The following is a 14,727-nucleotide window of genomic DNA, read 5'->3' as shown; positions in this document are numbered from 1 at the left end:
ACAAGTGGACTTGTTTTTTTTTTAATGGACCACACAGAACTTAACCCTATCCTGTTCAACTTTGCAGAACTCTCGTGATAAAAATGTGCAATGGGCATAATCTGCCCGTATCACTGAAATGTTAGGCACCAGACTACCCCCCCCCCTTTTAATTTAAAAACTTGGATATAAAATGAACAGGTTATTAAAAGCAGCTATTTGTACATCTATAATTTACAGATTTGGTGTGAGGACCAAAAGAACCTTCAGCTTTTATGATGTTGCATATACACGGACGCACACCCACATACACACACACACAGTCCTCACAGCTGTCATAGATAGGCTCACACCTCTCAGCTGCTCACCTGATTTATTCTAACTGGAGGACACCATGTTCAATGTGATTCAGCGAATATGATGATAGTCCAAGTTCAAAGAAATGACGGTGTCCCATCTCTTTGTATTGGACAAGAGCCTTCGGAAATCAATAATATGCAATACGCTAAGCTTGCCCTTGGAAAATTTTAACTGTAAGTAAAAGAAATAGGTAACCTTGCCATAAGGAAAAGAGCTGTAAATACAAACAGTGGAGGTGATTTCCACCCTGAAACAGCCAAAAAGCAAAATTGTGCTTCTCCTCAGAGATCTGCTACAGATCCGGACCTCCACATCCAAAACGTAGCAGTTTCACTTATACCGCTACATGTGTATTTGTATACACTGGTTTGGACAAGGATGATGTTTACCTCACTCTCTCTGTCCTTGTTTCTCTCCTCAGGATCTGGGGATATCGAAAGTGGGTCATATGAAGAGAATTCTCCAGGGAACTAAGGACCTGGCTAAGGCCACCATGGTGGACTTCTAACCTGGAAGCAGAATCTCCCATAGAGGGATAACATACTTCCCCTTCTCCACAGCAGAAGAGTTTGGGAACACGATAGACCAAGAAGGGAGAACTTGGTTTTCAGAGTTAGGTGGATTTTATCCATGTGTTTGTTGAGAAAGCCCAGGAGATGTTTAGAAAGAGATTCGACGGTGTGTTTGTTAGTGCTCTGGTGCCAAAGGACAGTTGAGAAAAGTTGATAGAAGTGCAAAAGGAAGTCACGTATCCTCACTAAAAGCCATTTCTAATGTAATTTCCAGTCATGGCACACAATCAGGTATGCAACTTATTATTTTTCAGACAGTGACTCGTCTGACTTGAGATAACGAAGTCCAAGTAGCGAAACAAGGACATCCATTAATGAGTGCATAGTCCAGTTCAGTTCAGCAATGCAGAGATTTTGTAATGCTTACTGGCTCCCCGTCGACCATTAGACGGCTGCAGATGGATTTAGCAACCGTGGGATTTCAACAGCACTGTTGTCCAATGAAGACAGATTCAGAGAGCTGTCACATCACAGACAAGACTGCAATCTGTAAGGTGCAGTCTCTGAAGACTGAAATGCTGTTGCATGCTATGCTGGCTTGACTTTAGACATGTTTAATTGCATGATTATTGTCTTAATTTTTTGTGCATTCAGAATAACACTTGAACAAGTTTTATATGACTTAAGTATTATGATGCCATTTGTTACTACTGAAAGCATCCTTTGTGGTCTGAATCAAGATTTTTTTTTAGCTTTTATTTATTTTGTTTGCATGATAATTACGTGTCAATGACTTGTGTCAGGTGCCATATTTTCAGTGTCATGCTAGTGTTAAATGTGCTTTATTGGTAGAAGTAAGAACTTTAAGAAGTGTCGATGAGGTATGAATATTAATAGGAATTAATATCTGTAGGACGGCGCAATCTCTTTTGATGCGAAAATCAATACCAAAGTGAATGTCCAGGACACTTCCAACCCGAACCATTTGAGGACCTTGGTTAGAAAGTTACTCTTCATTAAATAGAGATAACACATTTACTCCTTGAGGCTAGTAGGTGTTATGAATAATAATGGCGGGGGCAGGGGTTAGTATTAGTCAGGAAGGATGCAAAGTTGTTGGCCTAAAACCAACTACGTATACTGTAGACCGTTTTTTTTAAATTTTATTTTGTTTTATTTTTTGTTCTTTTCTAAGGAATACTTTAAAGGCACTTTTTAACTTCTTGCTTAATGCAAGCGCAAACCCTCATATCATTACATAGAATTAACAGTTCACCTCAATTTTTGAACTTTTAAGCAATTAAATATCCAGTATTTCACACTATAACACTATTTTAATGGGAATAGGAGTTAGATATTTGTTTTAATTATATGATAGAGCAGTTGATCTGCAGCCTGCATAAGACTTGCTCAAGTGCAGCTTTTCTTTTCCATTTTTTTTCTCTCCAAATTACGAGCAAGATGTGGATAGAATACTACTTTTCTTATTGGGTTCTATAAGATTGGAGGCATTACAGGGTCTATTTGTACATGTGATGCTAAGTTTGTGCGTGTGTGTTATACCAGTGTATGCAAAGACTGTAAGTGTCGTAGTCTAATGCCTTTGTAGATGGCTGACATGGTATGCATTGTCGACAGCCTATGTATATTGCACCATAACACCATTTGTGGATTATTAATTCTGTTTTAATCTCTTGTACATGATAATGCTGTTGTATTCTTATGATGGTGCAATATTTTATCCCTTGTTTTGATACCAGTCTCAGCTTTCTGATGTAGTGGGGGGGGGGGGGAATACAGAGAGAGGTTTTGGTTTTTTTTCCCTACATCTACTCCTCCTCAAGGATTGAGGACAAGAATGATCCCTAGACAGACTGCTTTTTCTTACCGACTCCAGAATTCTTCCAGCAGTTCACTAGTTTGTGGTCTTGTTCCGCTGTGCTTCCAGGATGATTCCTTCAAGTAGGACTTTGTCAATGAATGACTAGAATGGGCAGACATGACTGTTGTGCTATGATGTACACTGTATTACAATGCATTTCTGTGTGTGTATGTGTGTGCGCTTGCATGTGTGTTTGTTTGTTTTTTTAATTTGTTTGTGTGTGTGTGTGTGTGCGTGTGTGTGCATGTGTGCACGCATGTATATGTTTCTGATTTCTGTGTGTCTGTTTGCATTTGAACTTCAATGGTAGCATACTGTATCGACAATTGTATGTTTTTGCCAACTAATTTTGTCTTGATATTTCAACTCATAATCTCAGCTATGTCCCCCATTTTACAATGAACTGTTGCTCACATCCTGGTCTTAATTCAGCTTTACTTTACAGACAACTGTCTCAAAGTTAACATGATTTCTGTTTGAACGGTGTTAGAGCTGACCATATTGCCTGACAGTGCTTCCTGCCTGTTGAAAAATGAGATAACATGAAAAATTAGATAAATCCAACACATTTGCAATTTTAGTCACTCAGCCTTCATCCTTTATGTTATTGATTACCTACATTAAGCACAATTCATCTGCTTTTGCCATGCCTTTAATCAGAGTCCCCAAAAACATATAAAAAATGGACTGATGATGACGATGAGTCACCTGAATGACTTCGGTTCTTGGTTGCAGTGCAAAAGCTATAAAGCATTTCCTTGATCCTCCACCAGAGGGAGCTATATTACACCGCTCCACCTCTGCTAGTCCCCAGTGTTAGTATTAAAGGCACGGTTTAAATGCTGCTTTAGGCTATCAGTTTATGGATAGATAAATGCATAGATAGATATAGTCTTTATTGTCCAGCAGGAAATTTGTTTTCACAGCCAGTATATGCACAGAAACATTCAGGTAACATATGGATAAGGTGAGCTAGGCTAATGTATACATTGCTAAACAGTAGCCTATTGGAATTAATTTACCTGAAAAAGAATTTAATTATTTAACGACAAGCTATGCTTTAGACATGCATGACCTTAACCTTCATGCCCTTACCAAAGACTGGTATTAATTTCTACCACTGATTTCAAATTTCTGGAGTTGGTACCAACAGCAGATGAATAACTGCCCATTAAACTGCCCCTGTGCCCTGCTAATGACAACTTAAGCAATTATCTCTTATCCAATCCTCATCTGAAGGATAGGGATACGCCTTTACTCATTCTTTGGATTCAGATTCATTTTTTCACGAGTGGAGGACACAGTAGGCTTGTGCCAAGCCAAATTCTAATATACGAGTCTGGATTCAAGAGCACCTTGGTCCAGATTTAGGGTTTGTCACCGTTGTTGTGGCCTTCCATTTAAGTATGTGCTTTAATTTGGTGCATCAGTTAACCTGCTGCAAGCTGCCTTGTTCATTCACTGTTCATCAGCTTTGGCTTCTTTTCCACTGAGCTCCATCATTTCAGTCTCCTATAAATGGTCTCAGTTCCTTTATGACACTGTTTCAGTTTGAAAGCTGTGTGTCTGTGTTTATAGTGTCTATATGTCTAAAGTGTCTGCCGGGATTCTGTAAGTAAATCGCATGTTGGCCTGAGGCTGCAGGCACGAGAATGCTTGACTTTTCCATACAACATGGAAGGTGCCAACCTTCTCCCCTGCTGAGTTTTCCAGTCGTCTGTAAATAATGCTGCAAACTGCCTGGTTTTTCAAAAGCCAACAAAACCCATGCAAGGATCTCTTAGGACAGTTTAACATGTAGTCTTTGATATGGTTTCTAACACGATGGAACAGAAGCGAGTTTCATTTGTTTACATTATGTTTACAATGGCACAGTTTTAGTTTCTAAGAATATATAGATATAAACAATATTTGCATATTTATTGCCTAAGGTTAAATAATATGATGTGTATTGTGTTTTCACATTTGGAATATAATGTTACAGTTGTCACCTGTGTTACTATCTGGATGATTTTTGGTAAAGTAGTTGGTAATTTTTATGAATACCAAGTGACTGTTTTCTGTGCCTTTTTATGGTTAGAATGCATGGTTAACTATTTATTACAATTTGGAGTCACTGAGATGTGTATTTTTGTATTCTGAATGAATAAATGGTTCAGCTCTTGTACATTTTGGAGGTGCCTTGAAAAGGCTACCTATTCATATCTTCCTTCTTCAATAAAAACGAATGCATTTACAATGTGTTGGTGTCCAATTCTGATGTCTTCACTGCCTTGACTTGACTGATTGATTGATTGTCTGATGGGATATGCACATATGCTAATTTGCATTGGTGAAAGTAGACATTATTTGAGGAAATTAAATGAACTATGGTAAATGTCAATTGACAGTGTTATTAGGTTTATATAGTATCCACTTGTACACAAGTCAAGCAAATTTACTGCCATTCAACTGCACAGTATATATGTAGAGGAATGAAATGGCGTTCCCTCAGGACCACAGTGTAACAGGACAATACAATACACACGACTACAACACATTACTCAACATTTAAACTACATTTAGTGTGGGGCATCCAGGTAGTGTAGCGGTCTATTCCATTGCCTACCAACATGGGGATCGCTGGTTCGAATCCCCGTGTTTTCTCCAGTTTGGTCAGGCATCCCTACGTGAAGCCGGATGTGAGTATGTGTCCTGGTCGCTGCACTAGCGCCACATCTGGTAGGCCGGGGCGCCTGTTCAGGGGAGAGGGGGAACGGGGGGGGGGATAGCGTGATCTTGTAACGCGCTATGAGTTCCGCCCCTGGCAAAACTCCTCACTGTCAGGTGAAAAGCAGTTGCTGGCGACTCCACATGTATCGGAGGAAGCGTGTGGTAGGCTGCAGCCCTCCCTGGCTTGGCAGAGGGGGTGGAGCAGTGACCGGGATGGCTCGGGAAATAGGGCAATTGGGAAGAAAAGGGGGGGGAAACCCCCAAAACAAACAACCCCCCCCAAACTAACCCTACAATTAGTGCAATCAAGCATCGAGATGTAAAATTTCATGTCTAGAATAAAACCTCAAATGCATTGCAGTCGTCATTAGCATCCCACCTAAAATCCAAAGAAATGGTTAGCTTGGTTGTTTTTGGAAATTCCTGATCGCTGTGTTGTGCAAGCTGAATCTTTTTTTTTTAATCGAAAATAACAATTAACTGCAGATTGTAAAATATACCTGTATCTGCTTTAAAGTGTTACTGAGTACATCAACAATATTCCCTGAAGAAGATGTCAACCAGGTACAGGCAACTCAAAACTGAACTAGTTTTTATTACTCTTCCCCCAGGACAGAATATTTCGACATCTACATTTTTTTTTATTTCTTGCTTGTCAGATTTTTAGACAATCTAGACTAGATTTAGAAAGCGAAAGATAGATAAAGGACTGTTGTGTTTTTATAAGTTAAAAGCCATATAGCAACCTAGACTTAAACTGAGTGTGTCTCACCAAATGAAGTGAAAAAAATGCCTTAACATAAGTGATTATTTTCAATATGAGAACTTTTCCAAAGACAATTGAGAATCAAATCTGATGACAGCTTGACACTGAAATGTCTGTGGAAAAAAATCCTCAAATCAAATGTCATCACTTATGCAAATCTGTGACATCCTTTTGGTGTGTGAAGCCTTCCTTTACATGTAATGTTTTTAAACTCATAATTTGCACTAAAGAATTTCTTCTAATACAGATAGGGACAGATGGATGGACCATACCACTTGGGTTGTGGGATGTTTTCCTGTGGGTCTCGTCTCTGGAAGAACATAAATTGTGTCTCTGGTGTGACAGGCTAACATGACTGCCTTTGGTTCACATGATAAGATCACATGATAAGATGCTCACAATATGCACCGTGAAACTGTCCCCACCCAGTGTCCTATGTGACTTCAGTCTTCCACATTTCTGAACTTATTACTAAGTCAAGCACCTCCATGTCACCTGAATCCAATTCCCACAATCCTCATTAAAACATGCCTGCCCTCTTATCATCTCCCTGATAACCTCCATCATCAACTCCTCTCTGTCCACTGGTACAGTTCCCCCTTCACCGAAGGTTGCCATAATCAGACCAACTCTGAAAAACTTAATTTCGATTCTACTGACCAAAACAAGTACAGGCCTATGTCTAATTTACCATTCATCTCCAAAATCTTCGAGAGGGTAGTTACATCTCAACTCCAGATCTACCTTGATAACAATAATCTCTTTGCACAATTACAATCTGGCTTTTGCCCCAAACATGGCACAGAAACAGCCCTGGTTAAGATCACTAATGACCTCCTTCATGCAGCTGACTCCGGTCTACTCTGTATCCTCATTCTCCTTGACCTCACCACAGTCTTTGATACGTTATACCATCAGCTCCTCATGGATCGTCTGGCTAGCATTGGAGTTGGGGGCACTGTGTATCGGTGGTTTGTTTCCTACCTTACAGACAGGACACATCTTGTACAAATTTCAGAATAACTGGTCAGAAAGTTTGATATTTCCTCATGGAGTTCCACAGGGTACCGTGTTGGGGCCACTCCTGTTTATCATTTACCTCCTCCCTCTTGCCAACATCTTCCAGCACTATGGCATACATTCCACTGCCATGCTGATGATACACAGTTTTATGTATCCTCTAACCCACTTCCACTCTCCCCTCCAGTACGCTCACTGCCTGTCTCCATTATATATAGATATGGTTGACTAACAATTATCTGAAATTCAACAGTAGTAAAACTAAGCTACTCATCAATGGCACTAAATCTACACTCACAAAAACTAATATTTGCTCACTCCCCATTGCTGGAGCCACCATACCTGTCTCTGCTCAGGCTAAGAGCCTTGGTGCTATTCTGGATAGTACCCTTTCCTTTTCCAGTCATATGAACAATGTCTCCCAGATTGCCTTTTTCCATCTGCAAAACACCTCCAGACTACACTGTTTAAATACAAAACTCCATGGAAGTCTTGGTAAATGCTTTGGTCACATCACACATTGACCACTGACTGCAACACAATCCTGGCAGGCATTTCCCAACAAATCTGTGAATGTTCTCATTCATCCAGATCATGGTTATCCAAAGGAGTTGAATCAAGTGCAACTGGATAGTTTCACGGATATATACCAAGTCCAGTTGCACTTGATTCAACTCCTTTGGATTCCCCAACAAACTTGTTCAACGACTTCCACTCATCCAGAATTCTGCAGCATGGATTATATTACACTTTCAAAGTCCACTGGTCATGTCTCTCCCCTGCTGGTTCAATTACACTGGCTTCCTGTGTCACAGCAGATTCAATTTTATTATTAATATTCAAAGCGCTTCATAATATATCCCCTGCTTATCTCACAGACCTCCTTCAGACTTACACTTTATCTCACTTCCTGCGGTCTTCACCAGCAGGTCAACCTCAGCACAAGGATTGCCAGGGCTTTCTCCTATGCTGCACCCAAACTCTGGAACTCCCTTCCCCATCACATCGCTGACTGAACTCCATTACAGAATTCAAAACTGCTCTTAAAACTCCTCCTTTTTAAACTATCATATGCACTTCAACAACATCAAATTCATCTTTTTTAACTCTTGCCGATGTATGCTCTATTGCTTATTGTGTGTTTTATTGTTGATGGCACTGATTTGTTTTTTTACTGATTTGTTTTATTGTATTTGATGTAAGGTAACACTGAGTGTCATGAAAGGCGCCTTTAAATAAAATGTTTATTATAATTATATATTATTATAATAGCTGTCAATGCGAAACCTCAAAAGCAACATGACAAAAAAATACTGTTTTATAGATATAATTATTTTGCCATCGGAAAACAGCAAAATCTACAATCTGCATGACAACTTGGACAAATATGAGGTATTTCTGCAAGGAGATACCAGCGTCCTCATTCGGGGAAACTTTTGTTCTTGTTTTTTTCCAACTGGCAGTGCAGTACTGTAACCAGAAAGTACAGTGCAGTAACCATATTTCTCACTAGTCATGCCACAATCGTCACAAGCAGAAGCCGAAACCTTACAAGTCCTCCCACTTCTTCCTCTTACTCATATGGCATCTTACATCCCAAAAGCTGTGGTGGTCATTCCAAACAACCAACATTATTGAGCAAAGAAGAGTAATGAGCCCCACTTAGGTAGTATCCAAGCAGTAAAAGTTCATCCATATATATCACATTGGTCTGCTCACGTCTTTCTTTTAATGGACATAAGGAATAACCTGTGCTCTATAAGGGATCATATTTATATCAGCTCAGCTTGATATCTCACTTGTGATCAAATGCTCAATAGCAACATTGTGACTAGCCCGTGGGCCATCTGTGACATTTCAACTTCTTTAAAAAACACCCACATTCCAAAGAAATTTTTTTCTTTGCATCCTCTTCTCCCCCCTGCCGTTGTCTAGTCTCACTCTTTTCTAGCTGCAGGCCATTTCTCCATTAGTCTTTAAGCGCTTATAACCCACCCAGCAACATGTTCGCTCTAACCACCACTTGCATCTTGACGTCCTCTCTGACCCAATTTCCTCATTTCACCTCATGTCACCTCTTCCAGCAAGCTATTTCTCAATCTGTTCTTCCTTCCTTCCTTCCTTCCTTCCTTCCTTCCTATCTATCACCTCGGTCTCTTTAGTCTTATGAATCCTCAACAGCCACCTCTATGTTCTTTCTTTGAAGTAGAAATCCAGCATTGAATCAGATGGAGCCCATTCAAACTCTCTCTCTCTATCTATATCTATCTATCTATCTATCTATCTATCTATCTATCTATCTATCTATCTATCTATCTCTCTCTCTCTCTCTCAATGGTGTTGAGTGCTTGACTAATGAGGAACGGAATATATTAGCAGCTGATGAGTGCAAGACGCACGAAACAGGCCTGTACTGCTATGCATTAAAATCTTTTTTCCTGTATCCGTGTTGATATATATATATATATATATATATATATATATATATATATATATACAGTGCATCCGGAAAGTATTCACACCCCTTCACTTTCCCCACATTTTGTTATGTTACAGCCTTATTCCAAAATGGATTACATTCTTTTTTTTCCCTCATCAATCTACACACAATACCCCATAATGACAAAGCGAAAAAAGGTTTTGTAGAATTTTTTGCAAATTTATTAAAAATGAAAAATTGCATGTTCATAAGTATTCACACCCTTTACTCAGTACTTGGTTGAGGCACCCTTGGCAGCGATTACAGCCTCAAGTCTTCTTGGGTATGAAGCTACAAGCTTGGCACACCTATATTAGGGGTATTTCTCCCATTCTTCTCTGCAGATCCTCTCGAGCTCTGTAAGGTTAGATGGGGAGCGTCGCTGCACAGCTATTTTCAGGTCTTTCCAGATAAGTTCAGTGGGCTTCAAGTCTGGGCTCTGGCTGGGCCACTCGAGGACATTCACAGACTTGTCCCGAAGCCACTCCTTCGTTGTCTTGGCTGTGTGCTTAGGCTCGTTGTTGCGTTGAAAGGTAAACCTTTGCCCCAGTCTGACGTCCTAAGCGCTCTGGAGCAGGTTTTCATCAAGGATCTCTCTGTACTTTGCCCCATTCATCTTTCCCTCGATCCTGACTAGTCTCCCAGTTCCTGTCGCCGAAGAACATCCCCACAGCATGATGCTGCCACCACCATGCTTCACTGTAGGGATGGTATTAGCAAGGTGATGAGAGGTGCCTGGTTTCCTCCAGACGTGACGTTTGGCATGCAGGCCAAAGAGTTCAATCTTGGTTTCATCAGACCAGAGAATCTTGTTTCTCATGGTCTGAGAGTCCTTTAGGTGCTTTCTGGCAAACTCCAAGCAGGCTGTCTTGTGCCTTTTACTGAGCAGAGGCTTCCGTCTGGCCACTCTACCATAAATGCCTGATTGGTGGAGCGCTGCAGAGATGGTTGTCCTTCTGGAAGGTTCTCCCATCTCAAAAGAGGAACGCTGGAGCTCTGTCAGAGTGACCATCGGGTTCTTGGTCACCTCCCTGACCAAGGCCCTTCTCCCCCGATTGCTCAGTTTGGCTGGGCGGCCAGCTCTACGAAGAGTCCTGATGGATCCAAACTTCTTCCATTTACGAATGATGGAGACCACTGTGCTCTTCGGGACCTTCAAAGCTGTAGAAAAATTTTTGTACCCTTCCCCAGATCTGTGCCTCGATATAATCCTGTCTCGGAGGTCCACAGACAATTCCTTTGACTTCATGGCTTGGTTTCTGCTCTGACATGCACTGTCAACAATGGGACCTTATACAGACAGGTGTGTGCCTTTCCAAATCATGTCCAATCAATTGAATTTACTACAGGTGGACTCCAATCAAGATGTAGAAACATCTCAAGGATGATCAGTGGAAACAGGATGGACCTGAGCTCAATTTTGAGTGTCATAGCAAAGGGTGTGAATACTTATGTACATGCAATTTTTCAGTTTTTTATTTTTAATAAATTTCTACAAAATCTTTTTCACTTTGTCATTATGGGGTATTGTGTGTAGATTGATGAAAAAAAGGAATTTAATCCATTTTGAAATAAGGCTGTAACATAACAAAATGTGGGGAAAGTGAAGGGGTGTGAATACTTTCCGGATGCACTGTATATATAGTGACCATTAATGGGCCTGCAAAAAGAAACAAAACTAACAGGAAGAGGATGTTTTATGTTTATGCAAATCAGCAGATGTGCTCTTTAAGAAATCCATTGGTTGCAACGGAAAGACCTCTATCTATGACAACAGATGAAGTTACAAGATCTTATGATGATTCAACATCCTATGGGATACTACTTAGCTTTTTCCAGTGTTGAAATCCTATGAATCGCATGTTAAATAATTCCAGTCGTCATTTATTGGAAAGAAAAGAGTAAGGTTTAAATAGAAAAAGTCTCACTGGTTTTGCACTTAGATGCTTGTTTAGAGAGAAGATGCACTTATGACCTCTGATGACTGGTAGTTCTCCTGATTCCTTACGTTAAATGCACTTATTGTAAGACGTTTTGGATAAAAGCGTCGGCTAAATTACTGTACTGTAATGTCTCTGTTTAGTCTTTTTTAGTCACTGTTTAATCAATAAACATCAATAAGCATCTTTATTCAGCAAACAAAGGAACTTTTTCACAAATTGCCAACAGCTTGCCGGTTAATTTTTCATGTCACAAGATAGCTAGAAACAGGCATTGGATACACATTAGTGATATCAGGATCATGTTAATGGGACTACGACGATTTTTGCATTTGTAACTCTAATAAATTGTTAAAATTATGTCTTGTTTAGTTTAGTTTATTTTGGATATTTTCAACCTGTACAACTCACATACACATGTAAGTAAATAGTAAACAAATAATACAGGTAGTCCCCGGGTTACGAACGAGTTCCGTTTTGAGCCTGTTCTTATGTCGAATTTTATGCAAGTCGGAACAGTTACGTACAGTTCACATCTAGCGTCAATTAGTCAAATGTTTGTCTTACTATATAGTTTGAATATATTTTACCTAAAACAAATATAATAATGCAGTAATAATGTAAACTACTAATAAGACACGTTATTCCTAGCTAACAGGTCTGACCCTTTAGCCGAGCGGTTAGTGATGTCGCCTTGTGGTGCAGTATACCCCGTGTCGAATCCCGCACCGGGCAAGAAAATAACCGGTTATATTGGCGGAGACCGGCCGTTTGACTCCAGAAAAGAGAGCCCGCTCGGGGCCCGCCTCCCGCCTCACAGGGTAAGTGAAAAAAACGATAAGAGCGTTTCACCTCTCTCTGAACGCTTTAGTATTTCCACTTTCGTTTCAGTTGTGATCGTTTTCCTTTTCTTCGATGCATCACCATCACTTGCATGAGATGTATGCTTTGGAGCCATGATTACGAGGGTAAACACCCGAAATTTTCAAGTCAAAACACAACGCACACAATGTTCACGCGATCCGACTTAAAATGGTGACTATGGCGCGGCGTTGTTTTTTTTGGCGTTGTTGTTCTCCCTCGGGACGACGAACTGCCTAAAACGCGCAGTGTTTTGAGTGTCGCACAAAGTAGTCCATCCATTCGTTAGTACGAACCATTGTCTATAACTCGATTTTTAATTTTTTTTTTTAAATAATAGGCTTTACAGAGGTCGGTTCGTAAGTGCGGGAGTTCACATGTCGAGCGTTCGTTACCCGGGGACTACCTGTAAGTCATTACTTTGGAAGCATTGACAAACCAAAGTAAGTTTATACTGTAGCGAATTCGGGGGGGGGGGGTAACCACAGGAACTGCCGCAGCCGGGACGCGAACCCGTATCTCCCGCACAGCGTCTTCCGCAGCGCGGGAGATACAGGTTCGCGTCCCGGCTGCGGCAGTTCCTGTGGTTGCCCCTGAATTCGGTACATTGGTGTCAGAAGTGGGATACACGCGGACGCGCTTTCCCGAAGGAGGGGGCGTATAACGTGCACGGATAAGTAGACACGATGGCCCTTGGCTAACGGGTCGGACCCTTTAGTCGAGCGGTTAGTGGTGTCTCCCGCGGTACGGGTTCGCGTCCCGGCTGCGGCAGTTCTTGTGGTTGCCCCCCCCCCCCCCCGAATTCGTTACAGACCGAAAGATGTAGGCTTAGCTTGTTACGTCACCCTTTTTACACTGATCATTTAGTAAGATCCTTTTACATTTATACACTGAAAATGAAAGAAAGAATAAAAAAGAAAGGAAGAGAAACACTATTTTTATATATGTATCTTTTACGGAACTGTGACGGCCTGGCGGCCTGTCCAGGGTGTCTCCCCGCCTGCCGCCCAGTGACTGCTGGGATAGGCTCCAGCATCCCCGCGACCCCGATTAGGATAAGCGGCTTAGATAATAGATGGATGGATATATCTTTTATATATGTATATCATATATACCCAAAAGTCAAAACAAAATTCATAATCACACTAGTTTTCATACCTCAGTTTTATATTTGTTAATCATCCATCCATCCATCCATTATCTTAACCGCTTATCCTGCTCTCAGGGTTGAGGGGATGCTAGAGCCTATCCCAGCAGACACTGGGCGGCAGGCGGGGAGACACTCTGGATAGGCCGCCAGGCCATCACAGGGCCGTAAAAGATATATACATATAGTCTTTCTCTTCCTTTCTTTTCTTCTTTCCCTTCTTTCTTGCTTTTTTTTTGTTAATCATATTTTTTATTTTTTTAAACCTATGAAGTGTACTACACATTTTCATCTCCTTTTCAAAACTATTCCACAAATTAACTCATTTGACTGATGTGCATCTTTGTTTTGCATTTGTGCTAAACTTTGTTTTTGTAAACATGCAAATCCCTCTTGGTTCATACTGACTCATTCTCATTTGAAACAACTTCTGGATACCACCTGGAAGCATCTTATCTTTTACTTTATACATTAACTGTGCAGCTTTCAAGTCCGTCAAATCTCTAATATTGAGAGCACGTGAGTTTATGAATAATATGTTGGTTGGTTCATGATAATCAGCTCTGTTTATAATTCTTATAGCTCTCTTCTGTAGCATGAAAATTGGATTTGTAATTGTTTTGTATTTGTTTCCCAAAACCTCAATACGGTAGATAATGTATGGAACTATAAAAGAACGGTACGATATATGTAATGAATTTTGATTTCAATGGACTTCGACATTTTTGTTTTTACATGATTTATACGTGGTTTCCAGCATAGTCTCCCCGCCTACCGCCCAAGGACTGATGGGATGGGCTCCGGCATCCCCGTGACCCTGACAGCAGGATAAGCGGTTCAGATAATGGATGGATGGATGGATGGATGGACGGAAAAACAGTCCGGAACAAGTCATAATTTGTGATACAAATTTGTGAAAACGAAACGAATCTGAACCATTTGCATTTGACAAAATGTTAGGTTACACTTTGCCCCCCCCCCTGAGTATTAATCTATGCTTGAGTTTAAATGCTTGGAAAAAAATCTATTGCATTACATAATTCTATTCTATCCTATTCTATTCACAACG

General features: G+C 40.6%; 1 protein-coding gene across 1 annotated transcript in view; it reads left to right on the top strand.

Annotated features, from left to right (window-relative positions):
• Positions 1-4,959, top strand: part of dgkh (diacylglycerol kinase, eta) — a 51,854-nt gene extending 46,895 nt beyond the window's left edge. Inside the window, exon 29 of the mRNA XM_056288917.1 lies at positions 761-4,959. Coding sequence (XP_056144892.1) covers positions 761-847 — 87 coding nt within the window. The 3' untranslated portion in view covers positions 848-4,959. The remainder of the gene's footprint in view (positions 1-760) is intronic.
• Positions 4,960-14,727: the final 9,768 nt, after the last annotated feature.

Source organism: Lampris incognitus, chromosome 11 (genome assembly GCF_029633865.1).
Source record: "Lampris incognitus isolate fLamInc1 chromosome 11, fLamInc1.hap2, whole genome shotgun sequence".
NCBI classification, from domain to species: domain Eukaryota; kingdom Metazoa; phylum Chordata; class Actinopteri; order Lampriformes; family Lampridae; genus Lampris; species Lampris incognitus.
The sequence above is the reverse complement of the archived record's forward strand: the minus strand, read 5'-3'. Positions and strand labels throughout refer to the sequence as shown.